This window comes from Vidua macroura, chromosome 3, assembly GCF_024509145.1.
Source record: "Vidua macroura isolate BioBank_ID:100142 chromosome 3, ASM2450914v1, whole genome shotgun sequence".
NCBI classification, from domain to species: domain Eukaryota; kingdom Metazoa; phylum Chordata; class Aves; order Passeriformes; family Viduidae; genus Vidua; species Vidua macroura.
In genome coordinates, this window is record NC_071573.1 from 4438598 (window position 1) to 4453354 (window position 14757).

The 14757-nt window shown below is 55.0% G+C and overlaps 2 protein-coding genes across 7 annotated transcripts in view; one reads left to right on the plus strand and one right to left on the minus strand.

Moving 5' to 3' along the window:
- The first annotated feature begins 1372 nt into the window (after positions 1-1372).
- On the plus strand, positions 1373-4629 carry OTX1 (orthodenticle homeobox 1). Its single transcript, XM_053973478.1, has 3 exons — positions 1373-1792; positions 2308-2459; positions 3114-4629. Exons 1-3 carry the CDS (start codon positions 1696-1698, stop codon positions 3870-3872), a joined length of 1008 nt encoding a protein of 335 aa, XP_053829453.1. The 5' UTR covers positions 1373-1695; the 3' UTR covers positions 3873-4629.
- Positions 4630-8826: 4197 nt separating this feature from the next.
- WDPCP (WD repeat containing planar cell polarity effector) overlaps positions 8827-14757 on the minus strand; it is a 149233-nt gene continuing 143302 nt past the window's right edge. For 3 of the 6 annotated variants that reach the window (XM_053974594.1, XM_053974592.1, XM_053974593.1), the window contains one exon: positions 8827-9980. In XM_053974594.1, the coding sequence (XP_053830569.1) occupies positions 9637-9980 (344 nt within the window). In that variant the 3' untranslated portion in view covers positions 8827-9636. The remainder of the gene's footprint in view (positions 9981-14757) is intronic. The other 3 variants (XM_053974595.1, XM_053974597.1, XR_008436537.1) reach the window with 3 other exon arrangements.

Consider the following 14757-nt stretch of genomic DNA (forward strand, 5'->3'; position numbering starts at 1 on the left):
GGAGCGGCCGGGGATTGGCGCCGGGCTGGTTACGCAGTTGCTTTGCGCGCACATACAAGGGTAGGGCCGGGGGTAGGTGATCAATCCTCATCAGGGCCGCGGCTCCATCGCCCCGACAGCGCGGGCCGCCGGCAAGGTAACGCGGGGTACCCCGACAAGTCGGGGGTGCGCGGCTCGGCTTCGGGCAGCGCCCCCCCGGCCCCCCTCCCCAGCCCGCCTCTCACCTGCCTGCCCCCCTCGCTCCCTCCCCCCGCCGCGCCCCCTCCGCGCCCCCCGCCCGCTCCGCCCCGCGCTGCCCCGCGCAGCCCCCGCCGCGGCCGTCGGGCGGGCGCTCAGTCGCTCCGCAGGTGGCCGCGCAGGTGAGGCGGGCGGGGGCGGTGGGCACCGCGTTCACCGACGGGGCGGGCGGCGGCGGCGGCGCCGGGACGGAGCGTAGCGGGCCCGCGGCGCCGTGGGCAGGGGTGGTGAGGGCGGCCGGGCCGGGGCTGCCTCGGGATTTTTTTTTTTCTTTTTCTTCCCTCTCTTCTCTTTTTCACTTTTATTTCCCTCCTCTTCCCCGTTCTCTCCTCCCGGGACGGGCCCGCTCCGCCGCGTCCCCGACAAAGTTATGCAACGCCGGGTCCCGGCTCTGCCACCCGACCTGCGCCCGGCGCCGGCCTACGGGGGGCACCGCGAACCCCGCCCGGCATCCCCCGCCCCGCGGGCCCGGTGCCCCATTGCCCCGGCTGGGGGGGAGTTGTGTCAGAGAGCGGGGGCTGCCCCTGGGGCTCGACGGGGCCGCCCGGGGTCTCTCCGCTCCTTCCTCCCCTCCGCGTTTATCTGCGGCATTTTGCCCCCGAGCCCGGGCGCTGCCGGGTCTCTCGTGTCGTGTCCCCCCCACCCCCGGCCCTGCCGGAGCCCCCCGGGCGGGCCCCGCCGCCGTCCCGTCCCGGCTGGCCGCGCTGTCGCCCGCTCGGCTGCCGGCGCGCTCTTTTTTCCTTTTTCCCTTTTTAACTCTTATCCATTTCTAATTAAAACGTCCCCGTCTGCTCGCTTTTAAATTAATTATACTTCCCTCCTCTGATACCTCCTTTTGATTCCTAATCCAATTATCTTTTTAAATAATTGCTTTATCTCTCCCGATCGCCGGGCACTGTTGCCTCTCGGCACTTGCGCGCGACTCGCCTTCGTTTAAAAATAAAATAATAATAAAATTAACAATCGGAAGCCGCCCGCGCGGAGCCCCCGCGCCGGGTGGGCGCAGCCCCGCGGGAGCCCCGGGCAGCACTCGGGCGGCCGAAGCCTCACCCGCTTCTCTCCGCTCTCTCCCCAGGCGCTCCGGCCTCGCCTCTGCGCGGGGAAGAAATCCGCCTGTTTCTCGATCCTCGTTGTTATTTTGATTTTTTTTTTCCTTCGTTTTTATTTTTCTCTCACTTCACCTGCTATCTCTCGAGGACCTCGTGGCGGTGACGGCAGGACTGAACGAAAAAAACTCCTTTCACGCCGACTTTGTGCTCCGTTTTTAAATTGTCGTTGGCTTTAATTTTTTTTTTTTTTTTTGCCTCCTATTTGGGGATTTTTTCGGGGGCTCTTTTTGTCAGTTTTTTTTTTTTTTCCTTTCATTTCCCCCTTCCCCACCGCATACATTCGATTTGATTTTTGATTTTTTTTTTTTTTTTCCTGCCGGATTTGGAGGAAAACTGCCCGGCTTCTAGCATGATGTCTTACCTCAAACAGCCCCCTTACGGCATGAATGGGCTGGGGCTCACGGGCCCGGCCATGGATCTGCTGCATCCCTCCGTGGGGTATCCGGGTGAGTGCCGCGCACCGCGGCCCCCCCAGCCCCCCCACCCTCCAGCCAGCGGAGGGGGAAAACTTCCATCCGTGCGGGTTTGGAGGAGCTGGTGGGGCCGTACGGCTTAGGGTGGGTGGTGGGCTGGTTGTTTGCCTGCACCCTTGCCTGGGGACATTGGGGTCTAGCTGAATTTCCCCCCTGCTCCCGCGGTGTCTTCGTTTTCCCAGGGATTTTTAAGGATAAAGAACTTTCAAAATTGAACGACAACAACAAAAAAAGTAACTAATTTCGACACAACGAAATCTCCCCGTGGCTCCCGCTGGAGCCAGGCCTGACCCTTCCCCAGCCCTGTGCCCCTCGCCCTGCCCGCAGCGGGACGTGGTCCGGCAGCCGAGGGTGTGCGGGGGCACTGCCACTCTTTGGGGTGCACCTCAGGCCCTTGTCCCGGGGACACCGGGGCTCCCCCCGTGCCGGGGCGTGCGGGAGGTGCGTGGGGGCCCAGCGTGACCGCCGTGGTGGTGCTCATCCCGCAGCCACCCCGCGGAAGCAGCGGCGGGAGCGCACCACCTTCACCCGCTCGCAGCTGGACGTGCTGGAGGCGCTCTTTGCCAAGACCCGCTACCCTGACATCTTCATGCGGGAGGAGGTCGCCCTGAAGATCAACCTGCCCGAATCCCGAGTCCAGGTACCGGGCCTGCGTGGGGGAATCCTGCACCGCTGTGGGATGGGGGATGCAGGACCACCCCAGCTCAGCTGGTGCTGCTCAGACCTGCTGCTGCATCCACACTCATCCCTCTTTCCTTGGGACAGGGATGCGTGTGGGCTCCCATCTGCTTGTCTGTCCCACTGTGGGGACATTCAGCCAAAGCAGGAGCGTTTATCTTTATTTTTTATTCTCTTGTATGATTTTTATTTTTATCAGTATTTTTCTGTCACCCTCCACCTGCTCCAGGGCATAGCAGCCCTACCACCTGGGTGCTTCCCTTTGGGCACTGCTCAGTGGATACCCAGGAGGGTGGGATATGCAGGCAGCCCCCAACACAGGATCTGTCCCCCAAATCCATATTTTGTCACTGTGCCAGGTATATGCACGAGCTGGGACACCACAGCCTTTGACCCTGGCCATCCTTGCTTTTGGCAGGCTGTGGGGTGCCCGGGTTGCCGGGCAGGGGTGGGATTATATTTGGGGGTGTGAGGGGTGCGCAGTGTTAGTGGTACCGGGAGAACTGGTGCCAGGGTGAGGGTGGTTGGGTGCTCGCAGGCTGAAGAGGCCCTCCTGGGGCTGTTTGCTCACCCCACCGCGCTCCTTGCTCCCCTGCACCCCGTTTTGTCCCTGCAGGTCTGGTTCAAGAACCGCCGCGCCAAGTGCCGGCAGCAGCAGCAGAGCGGCGGCGGGGCCAAGAGCCGTCCGGCCAAGAAGAAATCGTCCCCCGCTCGGGAGAGCTCGGGTTCGGAGAGCAGCGGGCAGTTCACGCCGCCGGCAGCGGCCTCCAGCTCCGCCTCGTCTTCCTCCTCCAGCTCGGCCTCCTCAGCCCCGGTGGGCGCCCCGGCCTCTCTCAGCACCCCGGCGTCATCCATCTGGAGCCCGGCTTCCATCTCTCCCGGCGCGGCGCCCGCGGGGGTGACGGTGCCCGAGCCGCTGCCGCCGGCCGCCGCCTCCTGCATGCAGCGGGCCGGCCCCGCCGCCTCGGCCGCCTCCGCCTCCTACCCCGTGTCCTACAGCCAGGGCGGGGGGTACGGCCAGGGCTACCCCGCGCCGCCCTCCTCGTCCTACTTCGGGGGCGTGGATTGCAGCTCCTACCTGGCGCCCATGCACTCCCACCACCATCCCCACCAGCTCAGCCCCATGGGGCCCTCCTCGGTGCCGGGCCACCACCACCACCACCCGCTGAGCCAGAGCTCGGGCCACCACCACCATCACCACCACCACCACCACCACCAAGGTTACGGCGGCACGGGGCTGCCCTTCAACTCCTCCGACTGCCTGGACTACAAGGAGCCCGCCGCTGCCGCTGCCGCCTCCTGGAAGCTCAACTTCAACTCCCCCGACTGCCTTGACTACAAGGACCAGGCGTCCTGGCGCTTCCAGGTCTTGTGAGGGACCGGTCACCATCCCCCCAAGCTGCCACTGACCCCCCACCCGGGGACTCCCCACCGCCTCCTGGGCAGGACTCTGGGCTCTTCCTCCTTCTCCTCCCTCTTCGTTAGCAGTGGCGATGTCCTGGGGAGGTCCTGCCGCCCCCATCTCTACTGACTGATATTTATTTGCTTCCTGCACCACTCCACCAGGTTTATTATAATTATTATTTTTTTAAAAGCAACAGAAGAGGAGTTAAAAAAAAAAAAAAAAAAAAAGAAAATTAAAAAGCCAAGCGTGTCCCCTGCTGCCCCCCGGGCAGAGGCGCAGGCTGGCTCCTGCCCTGCCAGTGCCCCCCAGCTTTGAGCAGGGACCCTCAGCCCCTGCGGGTGTGGAAGCCCCGGCTCGCCAGTCCTGTACAGCCTCTTGCCGCGGGGAGCGGCGGGAATGATGTAAATACTCGGTCCGTTCCAGTGACCACAATTATTTTTAGTTGATGCTGTTGGGTTGGCATTTATCTAGAGTCTAACATGGAACAGAACGTTAAAAGAAAAAAAATCTTTTTTAATTTCGATTTTCTTCCCTAAAAAAAAAAATGAATCTTTCCCGGTCTCATGTCCTCCGTCCGTCCTCGAGGGCTCTGCACAAGCTTGGCTGTGCCGTCCTGGGGCTGAGGGTGAGGGGGGCATGGAAGCAGCCATGGGAGGTGTCCAGAAGGGAGGCAAAGGGGAAGGGAGGAAAGGCTGCCTGCCTGATCCACAACCTGCAGACCAAAAAAAAAACCCAAAACTTTTGGAAAAAAAAAAATAAAAGGAACAAAAAAACAAGCTGAAAAAAAAAAAAAAGTTTTGGTTTATTTTTTGGGGGGAGGGTTGCAGGGATAAGCAGCTCTGGTTTGGGGCTGGGGAGGGGGGGCGCACGGCTTTTCGGAGTGTGTTTTTTGGTTTGGTTTTCGTTTTGGTTGTTTCGAGCCCCTTGTGTCGGTCGGTGCGTTGTGCTGGGTCGGGGCTGCAGCCCCGCGTTCCTGCTTCCCCCGCCTGGGCTGGCGCTTCCCGGCAGCTTTGCCCCGCAGCGGGGACAGGGACAGTGTACGTGTGACTTTTGATGCCGTAACCCCTTCAACTGTAAGGCAACCCCCCTCCTTCCTTCCCGCCCACCCCAATAAAATCTAAACTAATAAATGTAGTGGTGTCGTGTCCTCCTTCCTCCCTCCTGCCTCCTCTTCCTCATAAAACTTCCCTGGGGGGACTGAGGAGCAGGGAAATATTTCCTGGGGGGTGCCAGCAGGATGGGAATGTGTGTGATGAGTTTGCGAGTGCTCTGGAGGGGGGGACCCACCGCCGCTTCCGCAGGTGCGGGCTGAGGACCCACTCCTACGTTAATTGACGTTTAATTGGTTACGGATTTATTGGTGCCCCGTGGTGCCGATGGGACTCACGGGACGGGCAAGCGCTGCCCGAAATCTGCGATTTCCCCCCAGGATCGCCGGCGCAGCCGCCAAACTCGGGACCCCGGACGGGCCCGGGTGCCGATGGCGGGGTGCGAGGGCCGCTCGGACATCCAGCCGGACCTCTGTCCCTCTGTCCCTCTGTCCCTCTGTCCCTCTGTGCGGGTTCAGCACCTGCGCTTCCAGCCCCGACTCCCGGCCGTACCATCCTCAGCCGCTGCCGGCCGCGGTCCAGCCGCGGAAGACAGGGAGATGAATTTTTTTCTCGTGACAACCTCCCCCACTTTTTTTACCCCCCCAGACCTTCACTTCAGTTATTGGAAGCTGCCTCTTGGTGCTGGGCTGCTCCTACTTGCACAGGACTGGGGATGCGTGGACCCGCGGGGCCACTGCTCCCCTGCTTGGGGTATTGAGGCGCTGCTCGGGGAGCAGCCCCAAATTCCCATCCTCCTTCCTCCCCGTGGTCCCGCAGTAGTGCCCTGCACCTGGAAGCTCCGGGGCTGTGCCGTGTGTCACCACCCCTGGTGTCCCCCGGCGGCCTCGGGCAGTGGTGGGGTGAGAGGTGCCAGTGCTCCCCGCGGCTGCTTTGGGGAGGGTTTCACAGCCCCCCTCCCGCAGCACCTGCCCCCGCTTTGCCGCTCCAGCATCCTGGTGGAGAGCGAACGGGGCTGGCGCTGCGATGCTGCAGCTGCGGCGGGAGAACAGTGGGATCAGCCCCAGGAGCCACCCGCTCCAGCCCCCGTGCCGCTTCCAGGGTCGTGGCCGTGGCAGAGCCCCGAGGCGGGGGTGGCCTCCCGCACCCACCGGTGCAACGGGGAGCTGTGGGAGGGGACGAGAGACTGAGTCAATGTTAGGGGATTTTTCTTTAAATGGTTCTTTTCCTTGTTGTCTCCTTCTGTGCATATATATGGATAAAAGATATGTAAGTATATTTAAAAAATATGTCTATACTTCTACTATAAAATAATTGTTCTCTTCTTCAAGTGTGGCTGTACAGGCAGTTTGAGTGAGGGCCACGTGTGCTGGTGCATCAGTCCATGCATCCCCAAGCCCTTCCTTTTAAAGGGGAAAAAGTCATCACAGCCCTCCTAGGACTGGGGGGAAAAAAAAAAAATCTGTGCTGGGCACAAAATGAACCGGAGTTGCTCTCCCAGGTTTAATGAGCACTTGAGAGATAAGATCCAGCAGGTGTACAACACACAGTCCCCCAGACACACACCTTCTGTCGTCTTTAAACAAAAATGATGCACACTTCATTGTCCGTGTAAACTGTGTTCCACTAAAACTCAGTAAGTGATGCTGAGAGACACAGCCAAGAGGGGAGCCTGAATTTTGGTTTTGGTGACATGGTCCTAAACCTCTTCATCCAGTGCCTCACAGTGGGGCTGGGCCAGGGCTCTGCTTTGGGGTATTGGACTCCAAAGGATGCTCGTGTCCCCCCACTTTCCACCCCGATTTAGGCACCAGGAATACCAGGTGCCGCTGATCAGTGGTTTATGCAGCAAGTCCCACACTGCAATTTGGGGATTTTCCTGTCCCACTCACACAGATCTGGAGCACAGTGTTGAAGCTGGCTGCTGAGCACAGGTGGTTTTGGAGGCACAAGAGAAGACCTGGTCAGATCATACCAAATCATGGCTCTGCCCCCAATGCTTGGCTCCATCTGCTTTAATTTCTTTTTCAGTCAGTGCCAACAGGGTGGGCAAGACTTGACTTCTGCCTCCTGGTGGGTGAGCACGGGCCGGGAAGGGTCATGCCTGGGTTTGGCCCAGAACCCTCCCTATTTTGCAAACCTCTCCCACTGTGGGCTACCTCAAGGCTGGCACAGGCATTGCCACCCCGAGCATGAGTCACGGCAGGTAAGGTGGCACGGCGCCTGGTGCCCGGCTCCAGGGGCAGGCACCAGCAGGATTGCCAAGCTTTTTAGGGCAACCCGGTTCTGAGAGAGCTGCCTGCTTGGCTCGTGCCTCACCTCTCCAGCAAGAAGGCTGCTGGGTGCATGGCTACCATTATTATTTATTTTTTTAAATTAAAATCGCACTTGCTGCTGGAGCACGGAGCTGCCGGGGGCCCGGGGGCTGCGGCCGCGGTGCCGAGGGCTGGGTCGGCCCCGCGCAGCTCCTGCCTCTTGCCCGAGCGCCGGCAGCTGCCTCTGCACGGGAGTGCCTGCTCCAAAGGCACCTGGGGCTTTCCTGCCAGGAACTGAAGGGCCGGGATTTGGGGTGAGCAGGAGGAGGGACAGAGGGGAGAGCATTCCTCAGCTTGGGTTGCCCTTAGCTTTACACTGGTGCTTCACGGACCTGGAATAATCCATGACCTATTTGCTGTTACCACAGCACTTGCTCTGTGTCCCTGCTTTGCTGTTGAACCCCTGTGTGTGGCAGGGAGCTGGGACAGGTGGTGATGGGAACACCCTTAGTGGGCCATGCAGAGGTGGGCAGAGGTTGGACAGGGTTGCTGCTGCCTGGGCTGAGCCTCTTTTGGGTGCATGACCTGCTTTGGGAACTCCAGCCATTATGGGCTGAGCATGACTTAAAATTATTAAAGAATTATAACTAAAAATTCAGTTGTAAGTTTCAGAAGTTGTGCCCACTAACATGACTTATTACAGTTATTTTGTAGGCAGCCTTCCTGGCAGGGAGCAGAGAAAACAGGTGATTACAGCTGAATAAGGAACCACTGGTTTGTGGTTTTCCCTGCACTGACCTCTGTGTTAGCCAGTTGCTGCTAATTCATACACTTTGAGCAGCAATTAACGCACATAAAATCCCATGTTGGTTCCAAACCTGTTTTGATTTTGTCAGTGAAAAGTCTGCAGGTGAACCTCCCAGCTGAGGAAGCTGCTCTACTAGAGAACTCTCCTTTCATGTTACATTGCTGAGCACAAAATGCTGTGGGGAAGGAGGAGGGTAAAAATGGTCACAGGGCTGAAGCCTAAAGAGAAACATCTGCCTATTTCCAGTTAAATCCCTATTCAACACTTTTTTTTTTCTTTTTTTTTTTTTCCTGGACAGACAGGACTTTTCCAAGAAAACCATGTGAGGATATTTTTTATGAAAAACTGCAATTTTAGGAAACAGTATTCTGGACCTTATGTACATTTCTAGTATCACTTCCTGTATATTTTTAAGCTGAAATCCTCTTAGCATGCAAAGTAAATAGATTATGATATACTGAAGGATTAAGAATCACTGTCTGGTGTCAGATTAATCCCTCATATAGACCATCACTTGTACTGACAGAAATATGGCTGCAATTCAGCAAAATAGCTGTATGGCAGGGCCATGTGCCATGGCCTCTTAGGCAGAACAAGCCCCCCGTCACCGCGGTCCAGCGCCGTGCCACGTGTTTTCCAGAAATTCCATTTCAATCCGTGGGACATTAAAGGCACGCTCCTCTCCCAGCTTGGTCACCACCACCTCGGCTGTGTGAGGCAGCAGCTGCTGTGTTTCAAAGCTCTCTTTATTTGTTTCTCCCTGTTGAGTGTACAAAACCCTACGGGCTGCAAGCCCTTGGGTCCCTTCAAACCTCAAACCAAAGAGTCTCTTTTGAACACACGCATGGAAAGGTGCAACCAGAATCACCCATCAGGTACAGGGGAAAACGGACTGTAAATATTTTATTTGGGTAAAAGCAGCATTTTTATTAATGAAATCCTTTTAATGGCTTGTGGGTTTTGGTTTTTTTTTTTAATTTTTTTACATTGTGCCTTCATTTTCAGTCCATTGTACAGATTTGTTCACCGCATAAAACCAACTTCAAGAAGCTCGCTGGCTTTGGGTTTCAACGACCCAGTGCTCCCCAAAAAGCTCAAGATTGACCCACACATGTGCCTATGACAGAGCATAAAACATCCATGTCCCTACACTCTGCGCTCCATCAGGTGGTGGAGGAAGGACCCATGACGATGCTCACCCCTCTTCACTGCCAGAAAAAAACCAGAGAGGGCTGGCACAGGTCCCCTTCTCAGTGCATTTTCTCTTTGTGGTTAGAGGAGGCAGATTAGAATCTGGACTCCAATGGAATGATGCTTAAGAGGCTCTGCATCTTTTTTTTCAAGGCAAAATAATGGTTGTTCAACTAAGATGATATATCTAGATATGAAAATTGAGAGCATTCTTTGAAAAATGCTGCTGACTGTGAAAGGCTGCTCTTTCACAGAGGTATCCTGAGTGAAGATCTTATCTGCTGGTATCTCAATAGGACGGTTTTCAGAGCCTTAAGTGGAAATTCAAATCTGCTTCCAAGCTAAGATTGTAAAAACATATAATGCATAGAGAATTACGGACTTTCTCCTGAAAAGCTTACGGATTCATCCAAGAAACGCCACCAAATTTTTCAGCATTGAGTTTGTCCAGTAAATGGGGATTGGCAATTACTCGCTTTTTTGACATCTTTGATGAAAATGTCACCAAGTTGCCTTCCACAAGCAAACACAGGGCACTTTGTGCGTGGACGTATCAATATGAACTCAGAAATAATTTGGAGGTCTAAGAACAGGATATTTTCTAAGCCTGGTGTTTTACATCTGCCAGTGGCCAGACCCAGGGCTGGCTGGAATTTTGCCAAAGGACTTCCCGTGAACTTCATCACCTTGGTGAGGTTTCCTCTTCTCTGCTTGAGCAGCTCAGTCACACCAGCCCAAAATGCACAATTTGGAGAGACCCGCTGTCTCCAGTCTCCTGTGGGGGAAAGACAGGCAGGATCAAGCAGGCTGCAGGGAGAGGCACAGGGGGATGGAAACACAGGCATCAAAATACCACCCCAACCCAGGGAGAAGAGAGATAATTGTAGACACTGTCCCACTTTGGCCTGGGAATGAAGGATGTAGCCCCAAAATGGTGAAGACTGGCTTATCATTCAAGGTAAGGCATTTCTCATCTGTTTTTAAGCCCCTTCACACCCCGCTGCCCCTGGTGTTCCTGGGAAAACCAGGGGCTGCAGCTCCAGGGAATGTGCATGCTGTCCCCTGGGATGTGAGGGGCTGGCAGCCGAGGCTCCACCTGCCTTTGAGACCCCTCACCTGGTGCTTGGAAACCTATTGGCAAAAGTGAAACTTTAGGTTTTTGTTACCTTTTAATTCGGCTGGGTTAATGCCCACGCATGGCCAGGCAGGTTTTAAAGTGGGGATGGCATCTGGCATTCCTCACACGATGCAAATGTGTGATTTAGGCACAAATCCCATCCTGCACTCTGTGCCTGTGCAGGGTGGAAGCCTGAGCCCTCTGGTTTTGCAAAGGACATGGAGATGGGGAGAATGTGTGCCACCAGCAGAGGTTATTTCATAACCCGGGCTAGGGCTAGCGTGCCTGCAAAATGCATGAAATGCTTTGCCTTGGAAAGCGATGTAGTCTAGTGAGTCATTGCTTTCTTTTGAATTACAGATGAGTAGCCAGCCCTTCATGATGCAAAGAAAAAAACTAGGTGTGGAGCTGGAAACAAAGGGAAACGTGTGTTTGTCCTGTCTCAGAGGGCAAAACACATTGGCTGGCGTGGGAAGAGGGGGTGGGCTTGGCCCCAGGAGGTGGCTGTCAGGGCTGTGTCAGGCTGTGGGAGCACTGGTGAGGGTGCACAGGACTCATGTGAGTAACTCCCTGGCTCCCTGACTTCAGGAAAGATTAAAAAAAAAAAAAAGCCCAAAAAACTCCTAACTCTTGAAGCTTCACAAGGAACCTTTATCAGAGCAGCAGCTCCATCTCATGGCATGTGCACTTCACCACAGAGATAGAGATCTCCCTCCAAAGCAGCATTCCCTCCACGACTTCCCTATCTCAGTATGGAGGGAGCAGTGAAAGTGCAACAGCTCCAAACAAGCTCTGTATGGACATTGAGCTTCCAGCCCATGGCTTGGCTCTTCCCTTGCAGGGAGATGCTGAGAGGTGGCCCTGACAAAATACAACCCCTTGAAAAGCCTCAGAGGTATTCTGAAGATGATTTGAAATTGTCCCTGATGTCCCACCTGAACTAGTGCTTGCATCCCAGACCCCATCAGGTTATTCCAGTGTGGAAACGTGAAGCACAGCTTCACCACTGAGACTTCTGCTCAGTAAGGCACCTCTCACTTCAGGGAGGTTATGAGGTGCCTTCCTTGGTAGGAGCCCTCATGGTGGGACTGTGTGTATGTGCCTTGGGCTTTGGGTGGCTTCAAGCTTTCTGTGGGCTCTCCTTGCTCTCTGAATGACACCTGCTGGAGGCTTCAAAAAACATGATTTTTTTTTCAATAAAGCCCTGAGGAACATCAGTGGCTGAAGGGCTGAAGGGCTCTTTTGTCCCCAGAGCTGTGTCAGGGCCTTATGCAGAGGGGTTTCTGCTGGTGGTTGCTCTGGGGATGAAGAGAGTAGGTGGGCAGGTGAATGCAGGTTGGAAAACGATCTCACACCATGTCTGACCATGTAAGAGTTCAAGGCTGTTTGAGTAGGTCCCTGTTGCTCAAGATACAAGGTCTGGAGTGCACCAGGTGGGTATCTGACCTGGGTTTGTGATTTGTGATTTGCGCCTCTGTCTGGGGAGATGTGAACAAGAACCCAGCCCTGCAGACCTACCTACTTGCTTTTTTAAAAAAATACTTTTTAAAAAATCCTATTTGCAAACCTCTCTGGTCACACTAAAGCAGACCTGGCGGTGTCGCGTGGGAAGCCTGTGATGTGGCATGAAGTTTGCAGAGGTATTTAATGTTAATCAAAGGCTGAAGAGTGGTAATGACTGGAATCCTCCTCTGCTATCTGCATCTTTTCTGCTGCAGCACCCCGGCAATAAAAGATGCCGTAATAATCTGATGAGAGTTGATTTTCATTGTGCAGGAAGAGGGCTGTCCAGGAACAGGGGCAGCCAGCACTGCAGTGCTGCTCCCCATGGTAATGAGCTGCTGGTCCTCCAGAGAAGGAAAACATGAATATCCTGACAGGAGAGCATCTGCTTGTGCCCTGGAGAGTTCAGATCGTGGGGTTTTTCATGGTAATGATGTGGTCCCGCTCCGGCAGGCGAAGGGAGGAGCGCTATGGGAAGGCACACCCTGTAATTGAAAAGCCACTAAGTCATCTCAGACCTGCAGGGATGGCAGGATGGAGGCAGTGGTTTGCTCTGTCTCCACAGGTCTCAGGCAGAACAGAGGATCCTTCTACTCTCCCGGAGTGGGAAATACAGAGAAACCTCTTCCCCGCGCTGCTGTGTTGCTCCCAGGAGGCTACGCTTTTTCTCCTGGGATTATTCTCAAGGGCATGATGAAGGTGGGAAAGGACAAGAGTTGGAGAGAGGAGAATAAATGAAGAAGCCCCAGGAAATTATTTTAAACACCTGTTTTATTCAGATGAAGACTGCCTGGTTCCAGGCTGCAGGAATGACTAGGTGGAAGGACATGCCTGTTGCTAGGATCCATAGGTACCAGTAGTTTTCACTGGGAATGCCTTGTTTCCCTTGAATAGCACAATACAAAACCATTCTGGATGATAGATAATCCACTGAGTGATAATATATTAAAATTATCACCTGGTAGCCATAAGGAGCCATTGGCTTCAGCATCTTAAATTGCCCGGTAGAAGATCAGTCTCTTGGTCCAGGAACAAGAGAGCAGCTGAGATTAACATTTTCCAAAGGGTCTTGCTTGTACCAAGGTGGGTGACCAAGGTGTTTGGAGCCTTAGTTTCACTGATCCAACTCTGGGTGCTGCTACATGGAAACTCTGAACTAACCCACACAGTTGCTCAAGATTATCAAATCCCAGAATAACACAGAGCAGGAGGGACCTCTGGGACCAGCAGCAAGGCTGGGCTGGGTCTCAAGCAGCACGGTCCTCCAGGCCACTCTAATCTCACCTCCAGGATGGAACATGAACACCAAATCCTGCCAAGACTGAGGATGGGATGCTCACTTCTCATCTGCTTCAGCCCTGTTGCCTGAGGAGCCATACCCATGCAAGCCATGCACAGGGCAAGGAAAGCTGCAGGTTATTCTCATTCCTCCACCATCTGTCTTCATCCCCACCTTTGTGCTCAGTGGTGGGATCCTCTGGCCAGCCCAAAACCAGTCTGGCAAAGCCACCTAAGACTGCATTTGTCCTACTGCCAGCTGAGAAGACCTCAGCAGCCCTTGCCCACCATCATCCTCGCACCACTGGGCTGCAGGCAGGACACAGGTGACCTGTGCTGGTGCTGGAGGGACACAGGTGACCCCCATGGTAGCACAGTCTTGCCTCTGAGCCACTACCAACACTCTCCTCCAGAAAACAAATCTTGTTCAACAGCTTGAGCACTGCTTGGCTGTGTGACAGCCAGTTGCTGTGGCAGGTCACTGGGAACAGTTTGTTGCACGATCTCCACAGTTTCAGGGAGGAGAAGCTTCCTCATAGCTGAGAGCAGCAGCGAGCGAGGAGTTCACGCGCTGTGATGCACCTACAGAAGACAGGCCCGTGTCAGGCCCATCCCTGCCGAGGCCGCAGCGGCCGTCCGCGCTGGGAACAGGTCACCCCTGGCTCAGCCTTTCCCCAACAAACTGGCAAAGGAGGGCAAAGCAAATCCTCCAGCTCACAGCTGCAGGGATCTTCCTGCAGAATTGCCTGTGCAAGAAGGGCCGGGTTTTGGGTGTGCTCCCCTTGGGTGGCACCCAGCCCAGTATTGTGCGAGCTCCCGCTGAAGCAACATGCGGGAAGTGGCGTCAGGGGACGCCAGCCCGGGGAAGCAGCGGGCTGAAAGTGGCACCTCAGGAATGGGTTGTCCATCATGCAGCAGGCTGGTGGTGGTGTCCAGAGGAAAGAGCTGCTGATGGTGGGTCTGGGATGGCTTTGGGATGAGTTGGATTAAAGCCACAGGTCACTCCAGCTAGAAGGATCTGGTCTGATTTGCTGGGTGCTGGTTCCCGTGCTGGTACCCAGCTGCTGCAAGACTTCTGAATTTCCACGTGCCATTAAAAGTTAGGACAAAATGTTGATAGAAATGTTTTCCCAGAAGCACAAAATTAGTGTTACGTGGATGGCTGCTCTTCTCCAAAAACCTTGGTGTGCACTGGAGGCTCCCCTTACCCTGCCAGCCATCTTCCTCTGCAGCCCATAGCTGCTGCCTCCCTTCCCAGAGCAGCTCAGATGGAAGTGCCCCGTTTTCCTGTGCACGAGCAGCTCTGTGATGTGTGCTGAAATCAAAACACCTACTCCCAGGTCACAGAGGTCACACTTTGACCCACCAGCTTTTAGCAACGGTGACCACTCAGTTGCAGTGACTTTCTGGAACCAAAGAATGCTTTAACCACTCCCTTGGGTAAGTCCTTAATGATGTGATGGCAAAGCTTTCTTCTGTGCATCATTCTCCTTATACAGCCTGAGTGTTTGGGCTTGTGGATTTCACTGTTATAGTCCAGAGATTTCAAATGAACTTCTCAGCTTATTTGTTCAACTGCTTATGTGAAGGCAAGGAGATCTTCCGCAGAGCTCGGGGAAGGAACAGTTAACTGCTGGCTAACCCAGCTGCAAAC